Raw genomic sequence first — 26,476 nt, 5'->3', positions numbered from 1 at the left:
GATTCAATTCTAAGCCACCAAGAATTAAATTAGGGCATTTCTAAGTGCATTTCATTCATTCATATTACAAGAGTTGCTAAAAGAGTACATAATCAACACTTGATCTTGAATTCCTTCTACTGATCCCACCAATGCTCTTGACCTACTTGATCCTCTTGCAATCCAATTACATAGTAATCATTGGCATACCAAAGCAAATTTATAAGAACCAAATAAATGAAATTACAACCCAAAAAATATTACAATCTTTATAATATATGCCACCAAAATAAATTAAAATAAATTAATTAATTTACAACCCAAAAAAAACATAAAAGAAATAAATCCAATCACATTGGTCTTTTATTATCCATAATCATCCATCATGCATATCACTATTTAACAATTAAATAAAACATACAAACTTAAATTAAATTGAATATCTCATATTCAACTTAAAAATCCAGATTTGAATATGATTCAAACAAATTTAAAAATTCAGATTTGAATTAAAATTTAATTGTGTGATTAAAACTCCTAATTAAACACTTTAATTAGTCATGAGCCTAATTATGGGCCTTGAAACCAAGCTCACATTCAAGCCCAAAAGCCATGCCCATGATTGAATGCACCAAACCATGCGCACCAATGGTGTTCATCTTCATGCCGCCACATTGTTGGTCCAACCAGCAATGATTCAATCAACTTTTGATTAAATCACACAATTAAATCATATAATCAACAATCTAAATGGCAAATATAGTGGCTCTGATACCAATTGAAGGAGCGGAAGCATAAAAAATATTAGTTTAGAACATTGAATTCAAAAATTTTCTTCTAGGGTCTCATGCATCATGCAAGATTCATTATTTATCTAATAGATTTCAATGTTAAACAGCATATTAAAAGACTTTTAATATGTTTTTGGATCTACATTTGCCATTTAAGATTTTAGAATTAACAGATTAATTCATTAGAATCCTAAATTAAATCAAGAACATGTGCACTAATCTTTTGATGCACTGTAGTTGTGTTTGGTATCTTTGGGATGCACTTATGACATCAGATGTTGTCCCTCTAGCTTGTCCACACCAATATCACCAATGGCAGCCCCTTGAACAGCTTCTCCAGCCTTTCCAATCAATTAGAAATTAAGGTTTTGCCTTTAGAGATGTTATAAATGTGTATAGGACACTATAAACGATTTTTAGCAATTTTAATTCAAGAGAATGTTGACAATTTTCTTTGAATTAATGAGAAATGAAGAAGAAGAGAGGATGAGAGGCTCAAAGATGGCGGCACAAAATGAGAGAATAGCATATTGCATTTTGTTTTTTCATCCTTTCCCTTATATAGCTAGGTCATCACTTAAAACCCTTGCCACACGTCATCTTCTGATTGGCTCTTAGTTTAATTGACCCAATCATATTGTGCCAAGTGTCAAACTTAGATTTAATCTTAACTTTGATCATCTTACATGATTAAAAGACAAATGGCAAGCTTATGTGTAGTGCCATGTGTCACCATCTCATGGTGCATGGTGACACATCACCCTATGAAATAACCAAAATACCCTTGTGTCTTAATTTTGAGTTTTTAACCTAAAATAATTATTTCTCTTCTTCTAATCAATTTATATCAAATATAAATTAATTAATTAATCTCTATTAATTAATTTCTCATAATTAAATTCATATTTAAACACTTCAGATATAAATTTAACTTATATTATACATTCAATAACCTAGATTTGGTTTCAAATCATGCTAGGGAGTTTGCAATCTAATTGCAAACCAAACATATTTAATTAATCAATTAAACTCTTTAACTAATTAATTAAATCACAATTAACTTGGTGATTACTTGTGTGTGACTTACTAGACTCATCACTAATTGGCAATGAGATATGATATCAACTCTTAATATCATCAGAACTATTTCTTACCATAAATGATTTCTCTAAATCATTTTATGCACCTCATAGACCATGGTTAACACCTAGCATAGCATGTCATGGCCACCCAATCAGTAATAAGGTTTACCTTTAATGAACCTATAATCATATGTTATCATGCATTAGAATCTCTCTGTTACAAAATCCCAATTCGAGCTGGAGTTATGATTTATGTCAAACTCCATTTGCTATGAATATTATGTTCCCTCTTAATTTCAGTTCTTGATTAAAAAGATTTTCTCGTCAGAAACTCTTTTCCGATTAAATCTATCTGTCCTGGCTAGGAACTTGAAACATCAAAAATAATTAAATGAACATAGGATTTTATCCCTATTTACTTAGGGTAACAGATTCCTCCTTGATCAACACTTACCTCTATATATAACTAGTAGGAGCCAACATATGCCCATATACCCATACACAGTACAAGTATGAAAGCAGTATCAAACTCAAACCACCTATATACAAGTTAACTGTGCTATCTCAGGTCTAAAGATTATATGCACTGATATGATTTATGACAATGTATTGACAAGAGTAAACTCCATGTGCTTGTTATAAATGTCACTGGTTCGGCCTACTTATCATGCATAAGTGCCTATCATGTTTGTTATATGACATGAGACTCACCATTCTATCTTATTTATATCTCATATAAACACATTGGGAACAAACATGAATACAATCTTTCTGGATAAGTCATGTCCTGTGTGAAGTATCCTCGATTGTGAACCAATTTATGATACTTTGTGCTAGAAATATTGTCACTCATATTCTTAACAACTTAAGAATAGAATTTCTAACAAAATATCAATGGACCTTTTTTATTACACATAAATATGTTATGTAAACGGAAAAGTGAAAATACCTTTTTATTAATAAAACATGTACAAGATACATACTAAATGATATGCTCTAGGGCATACTACTAACACATAATTGTATAACTAACGAAAGTTCATGACTTAATCTGTTTGCTTAAAATTTCAACAAGGGTCAACGGTCATGGATTTCTAAGCAATTTGGCCAAATTTCAAAGGAAAGAAAAACAAGGCATACATAAAGTTACTCGAGTTGAAAACTTCAAGAAATTTACCTTTGTGCTTGCTACTTCAGAGTTTGACCTCCACATCAACTCCAGCAGGAAGGTCAAGTTGCATCAATGAATCAATTGTCTGAGCTGTTGGGTAGAGAATATCTATTAGACGTTGGTGAGTTCTGATCTCAAAATGGAATCTAGCATCCTTATGCACATGGGGGGATTTTAGAACACAATAGATTCGTTTCTTTGTCAGTAATGGTACAGGACCCATGGTCTTTGCATTGGTAGTCCTAGCAGCATCCATTATCTGCTTGCAGGAGTCCTTAATCAAGGGCACCCAGTAAGACCTTAACTTAATCCTAATTTTCTGCTTTGGGGCCATCTAAGAACAGAAACAACATCAAAAGAGAATAAACATTCTTTTGAAACACATGAATAAAAAAAAAACAAAGAGATAGTTCAACATGAAAGAAGATATTATGATAATTGAGAATAACGTCAGTGTTGTTAAATATCATGGTAGTAGCATTGTGATCTGAAGCTGATTTTAAGTCATCCAGGTTGCTAATTTTGCCACCAGAAACTATATTGCATAAACAACATTGTGGATTTAGATAATGAAGAAACCATTAACATTAAAATGCTAGTGTAGTCTTTTTTATCAACATTCAACAACATAGTGGAATTAACTAATGAAGAAACAATTAATATTTAAAATGCTAGCCTGCATTCAGCAATTAAAAAGCTTTAATTTCTTCAAGCCAATGCTCTTGCCAAGGGAAAAGGTGTTTGATGCCTACATGAAAATCAATTTTCCCACATCATTTCAAAATAAAAGAACAAAGTAGTATTTTTGCCTAAACAGAGCAGCTGATCCTTTGATTACTTAACAAATAATGACTGCAGATAATAATGATCAATTGGAGACTTGACAATCAGAACTTGAGAAGTGAAACAAAAATGGAAATCTATGTAGAATTATGACTTAAGGTTACATTTGGTAGAGTGTAATGTAATGCAATGTAATCAATTATGTAATACAATCAAAGTTGCATTATAATGGAATGTAATTTCATTATATTCTTATGCTTGATTGCAAAATAAAAATATAAATAGTGTAATGTAATGATAATTTTGATTTTAATATTTAATTTATTTATAATGTTAATAATAAGTGACATTGGTTGCAATAATTGATAGTCTAGGTGGTAGTGGCCAGTAGTGGTTAGGTGGTAGTGGCAGTGGAAAGATAAGATAGTGATGGTGGTAGTGGCTAGGTAAAAGTAGAGGTGGCAGTGGCCAAATGGTGATAATAGTGGTCAAGTGGTAGTGATAGCGATAATAGTAACAGGATGGTGATGTTGGTAATTGTAGTGATAAGGGGGATGGTGGCGGTGGTAGTGAGGATAAAGTGGATAGTAGTGGTAGTAGCAATAGTGACAGGATAGTGGTAATAGTGGTAGTATTAACAATAAATGGAAAAAACTAATACAAGTAATCATTATTATATTCAATTTTGTATATAATGATCATTACGTTACTTTAAGCATAATTAATTACATTATATAATTGACATTTCATTACATCAATTTTTTTTTAATTACCAAACAACTTAATCAAATATGCAATCACATTTAGATGCAGAAAATAAATCAGTTCATGCAGCTTCATGCAATTCATTATTCAATATAATGTGCCTAATGCATTAAAAAAAAAAAAAACTTGCTAAATGATTGACACCACCTTAACAGAAAATTCCAGCATCACTGGCAGTTAGACAAAGGCTTACAAAAGAAGATATCTTCTATTCCTTAGCACGACATAGGTGAGGGGGGAATTTTACAATGTGCAAAAAGAGCCACTGATGATATTATGGAGAAGCTACCAAAGTTACCCTTGATTCATTCTCGACAAAGTGAGGAACAAACTTAAAAATTAAGCTCAACATCTTATTTGTTTTGCTACCTTGATTCCTTCAACTACACTACATGTTCGCACAGAGAATAAGGCATATATGCTAGGTCCGTTAGCATGATAGTATTATTCTTCTGTGATCCCAAGTTATTTCATGATGTTTTTATTTTTTTTTATTCCCTACAATATGTCAGGAGAAAGATACCTTATCTGCATCTGCTCAAATGCTGAGTGATGGAGAAGTTGGTGTCTCAGAATCTCCAATCTGCAGCACACACAAAGTCAATAATAAAATAAAAAGTACAGTGATTATTTTCTGTTCTTTCCCCATAATTCCTCAGCAGCCAACCAGTGCATTGACATGAGAGGGAGAAAAAGGTAATCAACAATGAGAAACAATAGGCAATTTGAGCAAGAATATTTAAAAAGAAAGGAAATGAAGGGAAGAATAGGGGGAAAAAATAAAACTAAACCTCACCAAGCTAAGTGCTTTTCTTATCCCCAATTTTTTTTTTTCCTTTATAGTCTTTTATTTTTTTTATTTTTCACAATTTGTAGACAACCGATGTGAAATTTGCTTTGACCCCTGAAGACTGGCGGCATGTATGGTTTAGTTGTTCGAGTTCCGGGTCGTCTTCACCAAATGCCAATTTGGCTTGGTTCCCTTGTTATATATTCACTTTCAAGAAATGTGGGACTCCAACTACCGAATTGGCAAAGTTAGTGCGAGAGAAAAAGACCGGAAAATTTAAAGCAAAAAGAATATGCATACGCCAGTAATTAAAAAGAAAAACCTCAAAACTTAATAATTCATCAATAATTGCAACAGAAAGCAAAAATTTAGCTTTATTATCTGATATTTCCCTCCCATTTTCTCAGCAACCAAACATGAACAGGTGAAAAATAAAATCGAAACAGACCTGAAAAGTATCAGAGTCAGATTCATCAAGGGTTTCTGGAGGTGGGTCTAGAGTATCTTCAGAATCCAAAGTCTCAGGAGCAGCAAAAACCCTGCTTGTTGAAGACGAGAGCTTTAGGGAGCCAAAGGCACCATTAACAGAATTGGAGAGTAAAGGCAACGACGAAGAAGAAAATAGCTTGGTCAGTATAGTTGGTTTAGAGGAGAAAGAAGGCGAAGTAGCAAGAGAAGGGAATAGCGTCGGAGCCAGTGAAGATATTGCCATTCTCGAATTTTCTTTTCTTTTTCTCCTGCTAGCCTCTTCAAGCTGTGGGAGTACGGAAAACCTGTTAACTCTTTGTGAAATTATCCAATTATTTTGTCATTTCCAAAAAAAGAAAATTTATTAAATTAGTTCACTGGTCTGCTTGGTTTTGAGGCCCAATCTGGTGTGGATTTTGATTACATGGGTTAGGCCTTGTGGGTTCCTTGTTTTGGATTAACTTTACTTTGCCACAAGCCTATTTAATTTAGTCTTATTTAAAAAAAAAAAACTATTTAATTTAATCATTAGATGCAGTGCATAACTAATAATTAATAATTATTAATTAATAATAAATAGTATTTGATTTATATTAATTTTTTTTATAAATTTTATCTAGTATAAAATGATTACTAATTATATATATTATATTATTTTATAATTAAAATAATATATAATTATTGATTTATTACATCATATTTTTTATTTTATTATTTAAATAAATATATAATATTTTATTTATTATATCATATTTATTTTATTATTGAAATAGATAAATAAATTTTAAATAATATAATAAAATATGGGTATAAGTGTAATATATATATAAAGAAGTGTATAATAGTCTTTTTAATTTGAAACAATAACTAATTAAGAATAATTCTAATTTCATAATTTTTTTTAAAATGCAGCAATTTAAGCAATGTATTAGCCATTTATTTAGTATTTTTATCAAATGAATTTAGATTAGTGGATGAGTATAAAACCTGTGTCATCTACCTCAAACCTCTAACCCAAACACTCCTTAATTATGCTGGCTGAGTTATAAAAGGAAAAATTACACCTCTATTCTCATATTTATGACACAAACATTTAAAGATTGGAGAATTATTATATGTAGTGCTCTCTTAGAAAAAAAAAAAAAAAAAAGGGTTTCCTTCATTTTAGGGAGGTGATATTCATATATATATATATATACTTAAAAAGTAATTAAAAATATATTTTTTTAAAAAAATTATAAATCCATTAACTGAGGATAATTATAGATTTTGGTTTGTAATGTTTCCTTACTTCTTAGTATTGAATTGGAAGATACGTCATTTATATACATGTTTCTACTTGAAGTTATGGATTGTTTACAACAATGAAAATTTTATTGGTGAAGTCAATGTTAATTTAGTGAATAATACATTCATTCTCATATTTGGTATATATATAAAATTAAAAATTATTAATAAAATGAGATATCAAATTCAGTCATGTTTAGTTATAAAGTTTTCCTTTTATGAGGAAAATGTTTAAGGGGAAACTTTCCCTGTCCAAGATCAGGTATGTCACTAATCTCATGGAAGAATTATAATGAAGTTTACATATATACTCACTAAAAGAGATATTTAATAAAATTTAATTTATAAAATTTAATTTTCAATCTGATAGAGTGCTGATTAAATTTTACCACTGAAAAAAGAAAATTTAATATCACAAGAAAATGGTTTTCATCTTCTCCTAAAGCAGCAGTTACCCATGACTGATGTTTAAGGTCGAGTTACATGCTCCATTAGGGCAATAGCCATGACTGATTCTTTCAACCCTCGTGACAAGATCTCCACTGGCTCTATATTTTCAAATTAAAATCAAAGAGCCATTCCTCCACCTTTTCAGTTTCAGCTGAAGAAAACCACAACCGCTATTTTGTTACTTGCTTCTCTTAACTACCCATCAACAAACACCTTTTGAATATTTGCTTAAAAAAAAAACTCCATTAAAAACCCAGTCTTTACTTCTGAACTTAGCATAACTTTCATGACTGACCTTCCATTTCCTTTCCCATTTCTTTAAACAAAGAAAACACAATCCTAATCTTTGTTCTTGTCCTAGCTTGTTCCTTCTCTTCTTGCATTTATTTTATCACCACCATGCTCCTTGCTACTGCTTGGTACTGTCATTATTTCAGTTCCTTAAGGACTACAACAGAAACACTACCTACGCTCCCTTATTTATTACTCCCTCCTGTCTTCACACCCTTTCAACTTCAAGAACTTTTAACTCTCTAGATAACAACATTTTTACGTTTACAATACCTAGTGTGTTCCTGGTTTCTCTGCTTATTATCCAACTCTTTTCTGTTTTAGGTTCGCCTAGAACTGCTTTGACGCCAAAATAAAGGGATACCCAGATGCTTGTTATCGTACAGGACAGGAATAACTATGGAAATGTCTGTTCTTGGTGTTCTTGTTGTGGTTTTCATGTCTTTTCTGGGTTGTTTTCAACTGGGTTTATCGCAAAGTGAAGTGTATATGAAGGCTTTTATTACTTGGGATGACATGAAGGTAGATGAGGGTAGAGCAAGGTTGAGTTCTAGAGATAATTACAATCGAAGCCGAGTAATTGTAGTTGACAAGAATGGTGGAGGAGATTCGTTAACAGTTCAAGGTGCAATAGACATGGTACCAGAAAACAACATAGGAAGAGTAAAAATTTACGTTCTTCCAGGAATTTACAGGTTTGTATATAAATGTCAAAATGGTATCATGTTTTTGAATTAGTGTAAAAATACGTTTTCCAAATCTCCAAGTTAGAAGGTTTAGAGTCCTATTTGATCATAAAAATAAGATTAATTCTTCTCACTCCCTCTAGTTGAACCGGTAAAATTAGATTTTCAAATTGTGCACTCTTTTACAGTTTTGCTAATTTTATGGGGTAATTAAGTGGCCACTTGATTTTAGTTACGTGGTTAATTTGAGGTAGTTACATGGACCTCCTGTTAAATATGGTTATTGACTCTTTTCCTGCAAATCAAACTGAAAAACATTCAAACTGCGAAAAATCTTGATACAATATGAAAAATTCTAAATCAACAGTTCATGCGCATTTCACAATCCATTGAAATTTGATGCAGAGAAAAGGTACTTGTACCAAGGACCAAGCCATATATCTCATTGATTGGCCAGGAAGGCCAAATCTATGATACTATAATTACTTGGAACAGTAAAGCTTCTGATACAGACAGCAATGGGGTTGAACTGGGAACCTATAGATCAGCATCAGTCACCATAGAATCCGACTACTTCTGCGCTACTGGAATCACTTTTGAGGTAATAAAGATCGTAGTTGTTTGGCATTGGTTTGCAACCTGCTGCATTTGTATTTGAAGTACTATGTTGATGGTGGGTGGTAATGGCAGAATACAGTAGTAGCTGTGCCTGGAGGATATGGAATGCAAGCAGTAGCTTTGAGGGTTTCCGGTGAAAAGGCCTTCTTCTACAAGGTCAGGATGTTGGGGACGCAGGACACCCTCTTGGATGAAACTGGATCGCACTACTTTTACCAATGTCACATTCAAGGAAGTGTAGACTTCATATTTTGTCACGACCCAACCTATGGGCCGGACCGGCACTAGGACCTGGGCCAGCCTAAAGCCCCCGAGGCCCGTAGTAAGCCTTAACTATTCATTAACCCAACTCTAAGGCCCATTTGGGCCCAATATCAAGAAAACAAACGGACAGAGTCCGGCCATAAAATGGACTTTCCAACGGGGAGTTTTCGACTCACCCGACCTGTAAACACAATAAACAATCCATTGGGGAGCTCAGCTCACCCTCCACATACTCATCAACATAATAATAAATGGGAGCTCAGCTCCCTCATCCAATCCATCAAACAGACTTAAAATATTAAGTTTACAGGTCCAACATGAATATAATATTACGACCAATTTCAAATAATTATCTAACACATGCGGAAATTCTAGGAGTAATTAAAATTACACAATATTGATAAACAACTGCGAGGTAAAAAGGCGTTAACCTGAACAAAATATCCTCCCGTGGCTGTAAAAATTTTGAACAGAGGAGCGTTAGAGTAAAATATCAATCTTAACTATAATCTCTATAACTATCTCAAACTAATGCAACCTGTAGAGTGAAATGCAACATACACAACATTTTCACATCATAACATCAAAAGGTAATTTGGAGCACTCACACACCCTGTAGTATCAATCATAACATATGGGAGCTGATCCCCTATACAGCTCTCTTAAATCCAACCTGGTGCCAGCGAATTACTCAAGCTCGGACTTCCACTTAATAACCAAATTGAGGGTCCCAGCGAATTACTCAAGCCGTGACTACCCCGTCCTTTCCATAGTCCACACCACATCACACGCACGCCAACGCACGCACACTGCTCCAAATTACCACAACAACATCCATGGTACATCAACAGTTATGAATGCAACATAAATCGTGCCTAGAGTTTAACTACATAAATATATGCATATAAGTGATGCATGGGCATGCTGAACATATAATAATATCGAAATTATAATTAAAATTAATATTTTACTCACAGACTTGACGACAAATTACCGTGGCGGGCGGAGGAAGAAGGCGACAATCATATTACATTTATTTAATACAATCGACTCAATACAAATAAAGAAAAGACCAATTACGCCCTAAGTCGTAAAATCCAGTCTCCCTATACCTAGGACCTACCCAACCCGCAAAGGGCTAAAAACGCACTTCTATACTCACAATCCATACATCAACAGTTCAATCATATCACACAGCCTCCCGCCCATCAAATCAATCATCCATCACAATACGCAAAATTTCAATTTAGTCCTTATTATTGATCATTTTTGCAAAAGCGCCCAAATAAGCTCTAAAAATTATAAAACTTTGCCTCGCGGTCCTTAGCAATATTACTAAGCTATTGCAAAAGAATCGTAATTTTCTAAGCTACCACGAATATTTTATGAATTTTTAATCCTATTTAAGCACTAGAAAATTAAAAAGCAAGGTTCGGTTTACCTTTGCCGATTCCGACTTCGAACGCTGATGCCCGACGATGGTGGGGTAGCCAAAACCTCGATCCAATTCGGAGACTTTTCCTAGAGGGTCGCCGGAAATTCACGCATCCGGACAACCGCCGAATTTCCGCGAATTGAGGATACCTACACGAAGCCCAATAATAATATATAAAAATCGGGTGTTACATTCTTCCCCTTACGAAAATTCGTCCTCGAATTTTACACAAGGCGTAATAAAGCACATGATTATACATTGAACAAATAAGGGTACTTGCTACGCATGTCCCGCTCGACTTCAGTGCACTCTTCCACCGATCGACTCCTCCACAAAACCTTAACCATAGGGATCTGCTTTGATCTCACTGCCTCACTTGGTAGTCCACTATGGCTACAGTGCTCCTCAAATGTCAAATTTTCTTTTAGCTCTATCACATCCCATGAGAAGGATCGGAATGTATTTAGCATGGAGATGTGAAACACGGATGAACGTGAGAGAGGTTGGGTGGTAGCTCCAACCGTAGGCAAATCGCTCCAACTCTATCCGTAACCTCAAAATGTCCGATATCGAGGTGCCAACTTGCCCTTCTTTCCGAATCTCATGACTCCCTTCATTGGAGATACCTTCAGAATACATAGTCGCCATCGCAAACTCCACATCCTCCGTCTGGGTCCGCATAACTTTTCTGCTCGATTAAAGGAACTACCTCAAGTGTACCGCACTAGGTCTACATCATGCACCCTTGCTTCCCCATTTCTGTCCAACAGGAGACCTACACTTTCTTCCATATAGTGCCTCATAGGGTGCCAACCCTATGAGTGATAATCGTTGTTGTAGGCAAACTCCACTAAAGCTAGCCGCTCATCCCATTGACCTCCAAAATCCAAAACACTCATGCGAAGCATGTCTTTGATGTTTGGATCGTCCTTCGAGGGTGGAAAGCCGAAGTTCAACTGTGTGCCAAGTGCCTCTGCAACTTTCTCCAAAACCGAAGTGAACTGGGACCCTCGATATTATGGAAGCTTAACTCCATGCAATCGACTATTTCTCGAATGTAGAGCCGCATGTATGTAGTCTTTACAGTAAGAAGTGAGCTGATTTGGTCAAGCGGTCTACAATTACCCATATCGAATCATATCCTCGCGTGGTACGAGGCAACCACAAAATCCATAGTACTCATTTCCCACTTCCATTCCGGGATAGGGAGCTCTTGCGACTTCCTTGACGGTCTCGTGTTCAAACTTCACCTTCTGACAAGTCAAGCACTTGGACACAAAGTCGGCTATGTCTCTCTTCATGCCATTCCACCAATAGCTATCTTTCACATCATGGTACATCTTGGTGAAACACAGGTGGATTATAGTGTGCCTCTCGCATGATTTCATTCTGAGGTTGTCCACATCGGGCACACATATCCTAGAACCTTGCACTAGGCGCCATCATTGGCAAACCCAAACTCACCACCTTCACCTTGCTATACTCTTTCTATGATCTTCATCAATTGTTGGTCTCTGGAAACTCTAACTCTGTCCCTCAAGTCCGGCCTCACCAAAAGTGAGCCAACAATACCCCATCATCTGAAAGATCTAGGATTAAACCTTGATCCATCAACTCATGTACCTCCTGAATCAACTCTTCTCTAAATGTGCGCCAAACCGCGTAAGATTTTTACGCTTAAAGCATCTGCTACAACATTGGCCTTCCCAGGGTGGTACTGGATGGGGCAATCATAGTCTTCCAGAAGCTTCATCCATCTCCTCTGTCTCAAGTTTAAATCCCTCTGTTGGAAGATGTACTTCAAACTCTTATGGTCGGTGTATATCTCGCACACTTCACCATACAGTAGTGTCTCCATTTTTAGTGCAAAGAATACAGCCGCCATTTCCAAATCATGGGTGGAATAGTTCTGCTCATGCCTCTTCAGCTGCCTTGAAGCATAAGCCACTACTTTTCCATTCCGCATCAAAACACACCCTAGGCCAACTCTGGAGGCGTCACAGTACACTGTATCCTTCACCGCTCATAGGTAGTGTTAACACGGGGCAATGGTTAGACACTCCTTATCCTCATCATTATAACCGACTCTATCGAGCTCTCTTCCGTCCTTTGCATCTTATCCACTTCCCTTTTCCTATTTTTGGTATTGTTGGTATCATTTCAACTCCTTATTCCTTAATTTTAGTCCTATCTCATCCTTACACCTTTTCCTTCAAAGATGTCTATCCCATCATCAACTTTAACTTTCTTTTATTTCTTAGTCTTATCTTGAATACTAGTTTCATTACTTCAAGAATTCTAACCCTATGATTTACTCCTACCAGACATTCTTCACCTTATGTAACACTTATAATTACCCATAGAAATTTTTTTTTTTGTATCCCTTTTTTTTTCCAACTTAACTATCGTAACATTATCATTCCCTATCACCTTAGTAGGAAATTGCTTATCTGGATGAATATGAGCCCCATAAACTATAAGTTCCATCCGAACTAACACTATGTAGTAAATATGTGTCATGCCTAAATACCAAAAAAGATACATCACGTCATCATAATACATAATAAAATAATATATAATGCACATATCTTTCTAAACTTCAACATCAAATTACCCATCAGAAACAAATTAATATATTGAATCTCAACCATAAAAAGTACTTCCTCCACTCATAGTTTAAATGCAAGCCTTAGTAGCTAACTCAATTTAACTCTGTCATTACTCTGTCCTTTCATACTTAATACTAGGTATGCACTTACTGTCATTCTCATATCAGGAAATTATGTATGAATTTGTGCCTACTAAACTCTCAATAACTAGGTCTCCTTGACTCAGTTTTTGTTCCTTATATAACCTTCTAGAACCAAAAGCACAAGCTAAACTTGAAAAGAAAGAAAATATCCTCTTATATTCAACTACACCCGATTGTCATATTATAACGTTTCACCTAAGTTTCTTGGTCTTTCTCTCCAAATTTCATCATCTCCTAGCACAATTATGCTCTACCTATAAGGTATCATCTGCATGAACCCTTTACCGTACCATTTTCCTTCTTGACATAATATTTTATAATTTATTAACTTTACTTATACTCGACCTATGATTCATATCTATCATCGTTTTTATTGTGCCATTAACTTTTGTTGATTCTGAAAGATATCTCTCACTAATAAATTATTCAAACACAAATTCCACCCTTATCTAGGGTCATTAATTTGATCCTTGAACTTTCTACGATTTATAACCATCCGGACTTGTCACTTTTCGCTCTACCCTACTATTGTCCTGTCGTTATTGCTTCACTACAAAGTGATTCGATCACACTAAAAATGTTTGGACATTCATAACGAACCTCTAACTACCTTCTCACTATCTCAAAAGTCTAACCTAAAACCTATGTGTCATTATCTATCATTCTTTTCCTCTCATCATACCTATTTGATCCCTTAGACTGACTTTTATTCAACTTACTGCTTACTAACTTCTCTTTCTCTACCTATTTAGGTAGTCCGCAATACCATCGCACACCTTCTAACATTTACTCATTATTATTGTATTCCATACCTCCATCACTTTTCTCACTAATGTGGTCCCATTTTGGGTTTTCCATCCTTGTCATTCTCCTTGCCAAGAATAACACTTAGCCTATCCTATATCTTAACTTTGTTCCTTTTATTATGCGCTCTTTAGGTTGTCCTTTCATTTATTTCCTTTGTCTTACCCAAAATAGAACTTGACTATTCTATCCTGGTTCCATTCTTCTTCCTAACATAATATTGCTAACTATATCTTTCGAGTCTCTATCGCGTTATCATATGTCTGTGCTACTCAGATTTGGTCCTTTGACCACTCTAGCTAGTACTTCCACTAGCATTTAGATTATATTGCATCTGCAATCAATTGCCCAAACTTTCATTCTGCACTTTCTTTATCCATTGGCCTTCTGTGATTTATCTTCGCTAATTTATTATTCTTAACACTATTATTATTATTATTATTTTCCATGTTTACTCAATTCCAAAACTTAAGATTTCACCCAAACCCGTCATCCAATTCAAAGGATTTACATCCATCGTGATCTGATTATATATGATTCCTATAATGGAACTTGTATCCTCTCCGTGATACCCGAGCCAACTACTCTCTACCACACTCTACCATCCGGGACACTATTCCATAAGTCATCATTATCGCAATAACCTTGATCCATTCAAAGATAGGACTATATCCTAACTTGCGCAACAAAGGTACTACATCTACCACCTTGCCGAACCATGTCAAGTTAATGACTCTTTTATCATATCATAGCTCTATAAATCATCAATTCATAGTTTCGACCTTCTCTAGGTAGTAGAGTTGTACTTTATTCCATCTTGATACACACAAGGTATACTATTCTCACTCTATAAGTGTCACCTTTACTTTGCAACTAGTCCAAACCTGCAGTGATGGCAACTCTTGATGTAACTCTAGCTCATGAGTCATGACTCTAGTTATCACCCAACCGTGACCTTTCAATATTCTAACTCTAGACTCTTAACCGAGTTCCCAACTCCTCTGCAAATATAGAACTCGGCATAAAAGCCATCTCAAACACCCTCATTATGGAGCACCACGGATGCACGCAGCTCTACACAATAATCTCATGTCGCAGAGCGGACATCGAGAACATTGTATAGTTACTACGATACGTCTAGGTCTCCTAATTTCTTATCTCTCGAATCTTCTATTATCACAAACTTATTGGTCATCTACCGATGACCGCCAAGTGGTATCCTCATCCTTATCTAGGCAACTGTATTTTTAAGACTCACTTTTATGTACTCGTGTCTTAATGGGCACACCATTTAAACCCATACCGACAAAAATATAACATTTCTTGGAGTACGTATCCTCATGATAGATCTCACATGTCTACTAACTCTATTTCACATTTCTGTACTCCACGAAAATCAAGACACTAACCGAGGTAATCTTATATTTCCAGGTATAACGTAGAATCTAGAAACAAAGAATTACAGAAAAGACGAAATGAATCCTATACTCCGCATGTGACTCCTAGTAGACTCTTCCCAACATTTTAGACAAACATTCCCTAAGAACTGGAGCCTAAGCTCGATACCACATTTGTCACGACCCAACCTATAGGCGGACCAAACTAGGACTCTAAAGCCCCGAGGCCCGTAGTAAGCCTTAACTATTCATTAACCCAACTCTAAGGCCCATTTGGGCCCAATATCAAGAAAACAAACGTCCCCATAAAATGGACTTTCCAACGGGAGTTTTCGACTCACCCGACTGTAAACACAATAAACAATCCATTGGGGAGCTCACCACCCTCCACATACTCATCAACATAATAATAAATGGGAGCTCCCTCATCCAATCCATCAAACAGAATTAAACTATTATGTTTACTGGTCCAACATCAATATAAGATTACAGACCACGTTCTCATAATGACTGCTAACACATTCGGACATTATAGGAGTAATTAAAATTACACAATATTGATAAACAACTGCGAGGTAAAAAGCGAGTTAACCTGAACAAAATATCCTCCTGTGGCTGTAAAATTTTGAACAGAGTGAGCGTTCGACTCGAGAGTAAAATATCAATCTTAACTATAATCTCTATAACTATCTCAAACTAATGCAACGAGTGAAATGCAACATACACAACATTTTCACATCATAACATCAAAAGGTAATTTGGAGCACTCACACACCTGTAGTATCAATCATAACATATGGGAGCCGATCCCCTATACACTCTCTTAAATCCAACCAATTACTCAAGCTCGGACTTCCACTTAATAACCAAATTGAGGGTCCCAGCGAATTACTCAAGCCGTGACTACCCCGTCCTTTCCATAGTCCACACCACATCACACGCACGCCAACGCACGCTCCAAATTACCACAACAACATCCATGGTACATCAACGATTATGAATGCAACATAAATCGTGCCTAGAGTTTAACTACATAAATATATGCATATAAGTGATGCATGGGCATCGAACATATAATAATATCGAAATTATAATTAAAATTAATATTTTACTCACAGACTTGACGACAAATTACCGTGGGGCGGAGGAAGAAAGGTCGGCTCACCTGACAATCATATTACATTTATTTAATACAATCTGACTCAATACAAATAAAGAAAAAGACCAATTACGTCCTAAGTCGTGCCGAAAATCCGGCAGAGTCTCCCCTATACCTAGGACCTACCCAACCTGCAAAAGGGCTAAAAACGCACTTCTATACTCACAATCCATACATCAACAGTTCAATCATATCACACAGCCCCTCCTGGGCCCATCAAATCAATCATCCATCACAATACGCAAAATTTCAATTTAGTCCTTATTATTGATCATTTTTGCAAAAACTGCCCAAATAAGCTCTAAAAATTATAAAACTTTGCCCCGCGGTCCTTAGCAATATTACTAAGCTATTGCAAAAAGAATCGTAATTTTCTAAGCTACCACGAATATTTTATGAATTTTTAATCCTATTTAAGCACTAGAAAATTACGAAAAGCAAGGTTCGGGTTTACCTTTGCCGATTCCGACTTCGGGAACGCGCTCGGGATGCCTGACGATGGTGGGGTAGCCAAAACCTCGATCCAATTCGGAGACTTTTCCTGTTCGCCGAAATTCACAGATCCCCGCGAATTGAGGATACCTACACGAAGCCCAATAATAATATATAAAAAATCAGGGGTGTTACATATTTGGTAGAGGAAAATCACTATTTCAGGTTTTAGAGTTCTATTATCTTTTTTTTTTTCCTTAGATTTTAGACAATTCTTTAATATTGTAGATGCTGAGGCTGGTGTTTGGAACAGGATTGTATCCTTCAATCAACAGCTAAGAAAACAGGGGCAATTGCAGCTCACCGCAGGGATTCACCATATGACGATACGGGATTCTCTTTCGTAGGATGCGTGATTAATGGAACTGGGAAAGTCCTTCTAGGAAGAGCTTGGGGGAATTATTCAAGGGCAATATATTCTTTCTGTAACTTTGATCATATCATAATTCCTGCAGGGTGGAGTGACTGGAACAACCCATACAGGCAAAAGTACAAGTCTTTATATCCTCAAAAACAATCTATTATTCGGAGTTGATGAAAGCTTTTTTTAACAGAGAAATTACAACATTTTCACGTTTGCAGGACTGTGGTTTTCGGGGAATACGAGTGTAGTGGAAGAGGAGCAGATATTAGAGGTCGAGTGCCATGGTTAAAGACCTTTACTTACGAGGAAGTAAAGCCTTTCCTAGGCATGCAATTCATAAACGGAGACCAGTGGCTTAAACTCTAATTTTCCTTTATCTTTTCTTGTTAAGCTTGTTAATTAGTTATTCTTTTCCAATTCCATTTTTTAAGCTACTCCCTTAATGCAAGTGGCCACACAGGGGATTCGCTATGTTATAGGACCAAAACATGCACACAGCATCACAGTGAATTTTCCATTTATCGTTTCCCCTTTCTGCTTTGGTCCAGATTATAGCAGCATGTACCTATTAAAGTCGTCAATTCATTGACGACGAATAAAAAAAAAACGAAAAAAAGGAGGCATGGTCACAAGTGAGAATACTAATGCAGAAAGCAAAATCATTTCTACTTCAAATGTCACAAAATAACAGATTTATAACCCAGACCATGAATTCAAACCTCTTAACAGTAAAAATCCAGCAATTCAGGTGGGAACAGAATATATAAGCAATTTCAATATCATCAAGGTACAACATACAGGCTGGAAGCACATTGAGGAATCACTTTGGGAAATCTGACTCAATTAGGGGCTTCTAACCAAAGGAATTCAAATGCCAATCCCAATTCTTATATAACCAGTTACAAGAGAACCTTAAATATCAAATATAATTCCTGTACATCTGTGATTATGAACGCCAAACTGAGTTGGAGATTGCCGATTGTCATGTTAATATTTACAAAGGCATCCTGACCACCAACTGAAACCTACCCACATTAGTAGCACCATGGGAATCATGAGATGATGCAATACAAGTCCGCTTCAAGCATCTTATGCCGTCACTTCCATGAATTCCACAGCCTTGCATTCCTTCTCAGAAGACTCAAAGACCTCTCTCTATTTTTTCGTTATTGTCTTTCACATCATCATCAACATCATCGTCATCATTGCCTTGAACTTCATCTACTTTATCATGACCAACATTAATATCATTACCACCATCCTCATCAGCCTTATCATCAGAGTCCATATCCTCCAGGATGACAACATCAGGTTTTTTCTCTTCAGCGTTATCAACTTCAGCACTTGTAGGAACTTCAGTACAGGACAAAGAAAAACCACTGGGGTTCATGTCCTTGGCAATCGTTGAAGACATGGACATTTTGGCATCTGGGTTAATTGTTGCAGATATGACTGAAAGTATATCAGGTTTTGCCTGAATATCAATCCATTGATTTCCCACCCAATCTCTGGAAGATCTTAGATCCCTTTTGTGTATGCTCAAGAAAAATCTTTCACCTAATGCCACAGCAATTGATGGTGCAAATAAGGGAAGAGAACAGAAAGAAGAGCATAAAGAAGGGAAAAAAATTAGTGCAAAATAGCACTTTATTAAAATAAGCATACCAGGAAAGTAAACATGCAGAATATCATCACTGCTACTGTTGATTCCGGTTACCACCCCCTCCCACCAGCCATCACTCCACCACGCATCAACTGCAGAGCCAACCTCAAAAGCCACGCCTGTTTGTTCATTTACAGGAGGGGCTGGTCGAATTGTTGGACGGCCTGGGCACCTCATGCCAAGCTTATCAAGCACAGCCAATTTGAAAGCCGGGATCCATTCCTACAAATAAGATGACAAGTCAAACTTCCTTTCATAGAGGAGTTTCAACATTCAACCTCAAAAGAAAATTAGTCAAATAAGTTGATAACATGTAATATAATGTTACAGGCACTTAGGCTAGTTAGAGCCAAATCTACCAGCTTGCAATTCATTGCTGATGAATGGAACTTTCATGCAGGAAGAGCAAGAAGAATAAACAAAGCTGTAACAATGGTAAAAACCAAATACCAGTGCTGTAGCCACAAATATTTTCAGTTGGGTCACTTATTCAATGAATTAATTTACAATTATAATCTATAAATATAAACAAAATAATTACTTACAAATCACCAGTAAAAAAAATCACATACACACTTTTTAAGCTTTTTAATCACAATCAAAATTTTGAACAAATTTAATGAGCTAGGAATAACTAAATAATATCATAAAACAAAAGGCTACAAAAATTATATACCATTTAAAGGTTTAGAAATTAAAAAAAATAAAAATAAAAATCTTTGTTTTGTTTGATATTTTCAGTGGAGTAAATTTAGTAAAAAAAACTCTAAAATTCCACATTGACCCCAATTTCCACTTATGAAAATGTTATACCAGGTAGGAAAATCATCAATGTTTCATAATGAATACTTCCAAAGCAATTTTATCATTATTAGTCTTATCCGGTATACACAGATAACAAGTTGGGTGAGAAAATATTATGCAGAGTGCTTCGTAATGTCAAAGCATACCTCAAGATTGCCATACTCATCTGCATCCTGCAAATCATCATATTGAACTTTTATCTGTTTTCGAGACACCTGCAAGATGGTACACTTAAACCAGCAGCCTCGTATACCACTATCTTGGCACAGCACTTCAATCTTTTCATCAAAGTCAAATAGTGGGCTACATCGATGCTGAGACTCAACATGTGGCATACCATATCTTGGGTTGAAATACGATGGCTCCAAAGTCATCATCTGGCTTCCAGAAATTCCAATTCCTGAATGATCAGTCACAAATGTTTCACTCCTACCACTTCTAGTTCTCTTGGCTCCCAATTTCACATTCTCATCTGGACTCAATCCTTCATCTTCTTCACCAGCTAGGCCATAGTCTAAGCCCATAGAGTCAGCCCCAGTAAATGGTTTGGAATTCAAACAAGAGAGAATTGGTTGATCAAAGTACCCACGCAATTTACTCAAATCAAAAGGCTTTACTTTATTGCTTCTGAACTGCCTAAAGCACAAATGTATTCTGGTTGATAAAGCATTAGGAAAAGCAGCCAAGCATTCCTCATAATGCTCACATGTCAAGACAGTAGCAGGACCATCAACACATTCGGCACTAATGACCTGTGAATAAGGTGTGATGAAAACTTCTTTTGGGTGAGCATTTCTTAGAGGAACCACACCCTTGACTTCCTGGTTATGATGAAACCACCTCACTTTGACTTTCTTTTGTCCCCTCTTGTCTTCATACATATCTTCCAAATAAGCAAGGTAATGATTCTCTCCTTTAGCCATGACAAAAACAAAGGATTGGATCTGGAATGCAAATAAGGGGGAAAAAAAAGTCTTAGGATTACAAGGCTAGTGAATTGAAATAGTAACAGGATAACAATTGCATGTCATCATTCTCACATGACAAATGAGATATAAACCATCATGCCTCAAGCTAGATGAGAAACACATTCAAAATATTTGAATTAAATCCTACTACCATTCTGCCGCACATTTTATTAAATTGAATATGGCCTACTTCATGCCAAGAACATAGAAGTCAAATTGCGTATTGCAACCTGATAGTTAACGATACATCTCCTGACTTCAACTCGATCAATTTTTCCTAGCACTTATTCGAGTGAATCACACACAAATTGATATAACCAGCCCATAATTATAGCCTAAAAGCAAGTTCATTTTCCTGTTTTTCAAACATTTAATAATAAAAATGTTTACATTTTTTCAATTTCACATGTTTGAGTTTTGCTTGTTGAGGCCCTTTCTTCTGGCTAGGTTTTAAAGGAATAGCAATAAATTAATTTCAGATATTTATACTTCCATCATTCCACAAATTAACTGATGAAAAACTAAATATTAGAATTCTATACAAAGGTGAGGAAGTTTGATCAAGGACAGTAATGCATTTCTTCTCACACACTCAGAGTTAATACCTAACATCCTGCTTTCCTTTTTTTGATTTAACAACAAAAGTTGCTTACCGCTATTCTAATCCCATTTCTACAGAAAGCGGGGTAGTGTTTGAGCTGTTTTCCACATGTCCATGCAACGCCTGACCACACGATGTCCGAATTATGTCCAGTCAAGTTCCTAGAAAGCCGACCCTGTAATGCATGTGCTAGTTGTACATCAGAGCATTAATTTTAAGAGGATATCCAAAAAAAAAAAAAAGGGAAAGAGAAGAAGAAAACCCCAGCACAACATCCCACATCCGGTACCTGTGTCTGTTGAGCACCAAATCCATTCATGGGATATTGAGGAGATTCTGAAGTTTGCACTGAATCATGTTTTGGTGATTCTGCATCAATAGATATTCTAATTAATGGTTGCTGAGAAAGCATAAAGTAATCAAACTCAGAAATAATTAAGTAACAATCTATTCTTAGCTTTGTGAATGCCACACCGAACCGACCTCATCGGTTATTAGAAATTTCAAACGGCAACCATTCATAAAAGCAGAAAAACTGATATTTTTTAGGTATGCCAGTTTTGGGCTTGAATTTCAGTTTCAGTTTCATCCCCAACATGCATGAATCCAATAACAAATAGAACACAGCAAACAAAGAAAAGGCATATTTAGCAGAGTGGCTAGAAGTCATAGATTAGGCCAAGCCATCTGCTTAACAGAAAATAGAGAGAGCAGTGTTTCCTTGTAGTAGCTGTCTCAGAAAACAGTATCATAAAAAGAAAGATAGAACAAATAATTTGCAGTATGCAAAAGCAATTTTATGATATCATAATAAATTTCTCATGAATTTCTAGGATTTTTATGATATCATTAACAAAAGCATATGGAGGAGAAATGGAGAAAGCCACATGAAAACTAAATTTAGCAATCTCATATACCTTGTAATGTCTGCAACTGCAAGATCTCTAAATTGCAACCATTTCTTACATCAAAATGGAGAAAACCACTTTCATGTGCCATCAAGATATTTATGAGAGAATTAGAGGATTTAGATGAAAGATGAGGGGAAGGATGCAAGATAGATTTGAGGAAAGAAGAGGATGCTAGCGGCTGCAACTGCAAATTGAAGTAATTACAGTGGGTTTTTTAGGTCAAGAGCTTTATATATAACCACAATATGGTAAGCTTTGATTAAATAATTAGATGTTCGGGTCGGGTCAGTTTCCATGACTTATTGTTCAACATAACCCAAACCAAACCGAAAGGATTATCGGTTTGAGCTTTCTAAAACCACAGCAGAATCATATAAATAGCAACCCACTACTCTCGGTTTGAATTGACACGGTTTCATAGGGCCCATTGGTTTATGCAGGTTCGTGTTCACCCCTATTTGTGAGTAGGTGCACATGATTAATACTCAAAACATAGCTATAAATATAATATAACAGACAATGTCTAGCAATAATTAATTTTTCAAGAAACACATATGGAGAGGTATAATGACCGGATTTAGTGGCATTTGTCTGAAGATTGCATTGGAAAGGCCTATGATGTAGGCTAGCTAAAAACTTTTTGTTTGAATAACTGCGCGTGTCTGAAGATAGTAGATTGAATGAGACAGCCATATGCAGTACACAAACTCTATCCTGGAAAAGAGAGTTCAAAAGTGCAAAATTTTGAAAATAAATGTTCCCTTTAATAAACAATTCAATCTATTTTTAGAAAAACGAAAGAAAGAAAGTTAATAACTTTGTAAGAAACTCCATAAGGAACATAACTTTTTGAGCATAATGGAGGAAGTATGAGATTGTAAATGCATATCGCATGACATTAAACAATGAATTAGGTGATTACATCCTGAATACAAAGGACGCACTGAGATGACAATTTATGGTCTTGAGCTCAATTAATGGCAGAGAACATTAGAAGACTTAAACTTTCCATCAGATATCAATTCACAAATTATCATGCTATACATATTTCAAACCAACAACTGAGATGTGTCATATTAAATTTCCATGATAAAGCATAACCACATAGGAACCAGAAAAAGCAAAAAGAGGAGAAAACATACTGGAACGGTCACCCTGCAGATGCTGCTTGGACAACATAGAGGTAAGCCAATCCACAACCTCCCTTCTTGACCTCCATTTGAAACCAGCATGAATTGAATTGTCCGCACCATAGGCCTGTACAAACTCCTCAGCTACAACATAGAACATGTGCCTAACACTCCTCTCAGTGCCCACAACAGCAAGAATAGATTCCCCAGCAGAGTCCTTCAGGAAATAGTGAACCACACGGTTCCCCCGCTCCTGTGAAACAAATTGTTCTTTCCATTCCACGAAACAGTGACCAATTCCAGTCATGTTGACAGAAAGCACCAAGAGGAAGCTTATAAAACACCAGAAACCAGCTAATAATCCTAATTACATAGCCAAATATGCTCAATGGTAATGGCAAAGGGTTAAAATCCCACTCAATGGATGCCTAAACAGTTAGAATCGCACAATTTTCAAACTAAGCTACAATTTTGCAATAAATTGTTGTCCTAAAGAGGCTAATCCTAGCACACCCATGACTCATCTGCCCAAAAGCGAAACAGCTAAAGCAACAAAAAGTGAATGGTCACAAATTTGACCGGATGCCATTATTACAATGTCGCTTAAACAACAAAATTACATCAGAAACTCTAATCAGGTAGCTAGAAATGCTCCATATAACTAACAAGTGAGACAGATTGAGGAAGCCAATCAACTGACTCGGTTGTCTTCAAAATCACTTCCCTAGCAATAATTCAAAAAGGGTCTAGAGAGTTGCAAATCTAATCAAAGAAAAAGCAAAGATTGGCTTACAGTTATGAAATTCGATAAACCCTAGAACCCACACCGAAGTTTGAACTCAAGCTCAAAGAACTCTACCAAATAAGTAGGTGCTGGAGAAGACTGACCAGAAGAGAAAGCAATCTAAGCTTTGAAGATCTGAGAGCAGATCAGTAACCAAGTCAAGAAAACTGAAATCCAAACTCGAAAGCACCAAGCAGCACCAAGATATGGCTTTGACCGAATCAACAAACAGAATCATCAGAAAAACAAAATGGGCATCTCAGTTTACGCAGTTAAACAAAATACTGAGTACAAAAAAGAATTCCGAGAGTCTTTCTTGAGAAGGAACACGACCCTGTGACGGTGGTTGTGAAGGGTTCAAGAAATTGGTGAAGAAATGAGGTCGTACAGCATTTTTGGTGGGCGTTGAAAGGTAGATGAAAAGAAGAGAGAGTGAAGGAAAAGTGAAGAGGTGAGAGGAGAAAAAAGAGTGGTGGAGAAAGAAGCCATTTTCAAGAGTGTTTGGAGAGCTGAAGAGGTTAGGCATGCAGATGATGAATATTAAGAGAGATAAATAAGAGGGTGAGGGAGCGAGGGTGGACAAATGGAAGATGAAAAAAAAAAAATGTAAACAGTTTGGTAAAATGAATGATGATTGCATAGAGAGGCTTTTCCTGCAAACCAAACAAAAAATTTGTTGGGCTTTGCTCAACTCAGTCCAGTTTTTGGTTAGGGTTTGAACTTTGATGTCCAAAAACTCATTGCCCAACCCAATAAAATGAGTTCAAACTGAAAACTGACCAGTGGGATCTCTCCTATGATTTTTTGTCCCAAGCCACCTCCTTTTGGACTATATATCCCTTTGTAACCTTGGGCTTTCATGTTCATTCAAAAATTCAGTTTAAACTAAAATTTTATTATTTTAATTAATTTGATTCGGTTGTTGAAATTTTAGTAGAATTTAATTCAATTATTTTTTATTAATTTTTAAGTTTGAAATAAAAATAATTTAATTTTAAAAAATAATTTTTAAAAAATAAAAATTAATAATAATTATGTAAGAGAAGTAACTCAAAATAATAAAGCTTAATAAGTATATATATATATATATATATATATATATATATATAAAAGTTAATGCATATAATTATTAATAATTTTAATTTATATATTTTATTTTAATTTTAATATATAAAAATAATTTTAAATTTTTTATTAATTATTTTAAATTTTATTTTTATTATTTTTATCTCTTAAATTTTTTAATAAAGATTTCATCATGAAAATAATTAATTTATCTATAATATAAATAAAAATATATGTAATTAACATATATTAATATATTATAAATTATTTTATAATAATGACTATTTATTATAGTATTAATAAATTAATTATTAAATAATTTATAACTTATATCACATGACAATATAAAAGAGAAAATATAAATAAAGTTAAGATTATAATTTTAAAATATAAAAATAAAACTTAATCAAATAAATAGTATACTTAATTAAGTCATTTTGTAAATAATATATGAAGTAGATATACAAATCTATTTTATCACAAGATGCTATTATGAAGTTTGAATATCAATTAGAAAAATCATGTTATTAAAACATATTGGTTAAAAAATAAAATAAAAAAAATGGAGAATTTCTGTATAATTATGGAATTCTTTATTTTTTTTTTTTAAAAAAAAAAGACCGAGCTTGTACAATCAAGTCAAGTCTTCGACGCTAAAAAAAAGAAAAAAAAAAAAGTCAAGAAGTCAAGTCTTCGACGCGTGGACCCTCAAGATTGAACTA

The 26,476-nt window shown here is 35.2% G+C and overlaps 2 protein-coding genes, 1 long non-coding RNA gene and 1 pseudogene across 3 annotated transcripts; 2 read left to right on the top strand and 2 right to left on the bottom strand.

The window, feature by feature from the left end:
• Positions 1 to 2: 2 nt before the first annotated feature.
• LOC110632799 (30S ribosomal protein S10, chloroplastic-like) lies at positions 3 to 6,181 on the bottom strand (annotated as a pseudogene).
• Positions 6,182 to 7,988: 1,807 nt separating this feature from the next.
• On the top strand, positions 7,989 to 12,226 carry LOC110632795 (pectinesterase QRT1). Its single transcript, XM_058146207.1, has 4 exons — positions 7,989 to 8,552; positions 8,949 to 9,144; positions 9,234 to 9,414; positions 12,216 to 12,226. The coding sequence occupies exons 1-4, from the start codon at positions 8,257 to 8,259 to the stop codon at positions 12,224 to 12,226; spliced, it is 684 nt and encodes a 227-aa protein (XP_058002190.1). The 5' UTR covers positions 7,989 to 8,256.
• A 5,376-nt stretch (positions 12,227 to 17,602) lies between these two features.
• LOC131179200 (uncharacterized) lies at positions 17,603 to 18,460 on the top strand. Its single transcript, XR_009148184.1, has 2 exons — positions 17,603 to 17,953; positions 18,047 to 18,460. It is a non-coding gene; the product is annotated as an uncharacterized LOC131179200 (long non-coding RNA).
• Positions 18,461 to 18,571: 111 nt separating this feature from the next.
• On the bottom strand, positions 18,572 to 25,320 carry LOC110632767 (uncharacterized). Its single transcript, XM_021781090.2, has 6 exons — positions 23,918 to 25,320; positions 22,154 to 22,233; positions 21,917 to 22,039; positions 20,442 to 21,239; positions 19,494 to 19,713; positions 18,572 to 19,385 (listed from the first exon to the last, which is right to left on the bottom strand). Exons 1-6 carry the CDS (start codon positions 24,210 to 24,212, stop codon positions 18,970 to 18,972), a joined length of 1,932 nt encoding a protein of 643 aa, XP_021636782.2. The 5' UTR covers positions 24,213 to 25,320; the 3' UTR covers positions 18,572 to 18,969.
• Between the last annotated feature and the right edge of the window lie 1,156 nt (positions 25,321 to 26,476).

Source organism: Hevea brasiliensis, chromosome 4, assembly GCF_030052815.1.
Source record: "Hevea brasiliensis isolate MT/VB/25A 57/8 chromosome 4, ASM3005281v1, whole genome shotgun sequence".
Lineage (NCBI taxonomy): Eukaryota > Viridiplantae > Streptophyta > Magnoliopsida > Malpighiales > Euphorbiaceae > Hevea > Hevea brasiliensis.
Note: the sequence above shows the minus strand (reverse complement) of the source record. Positions and strands in the feature narration are given on the sequence as shown.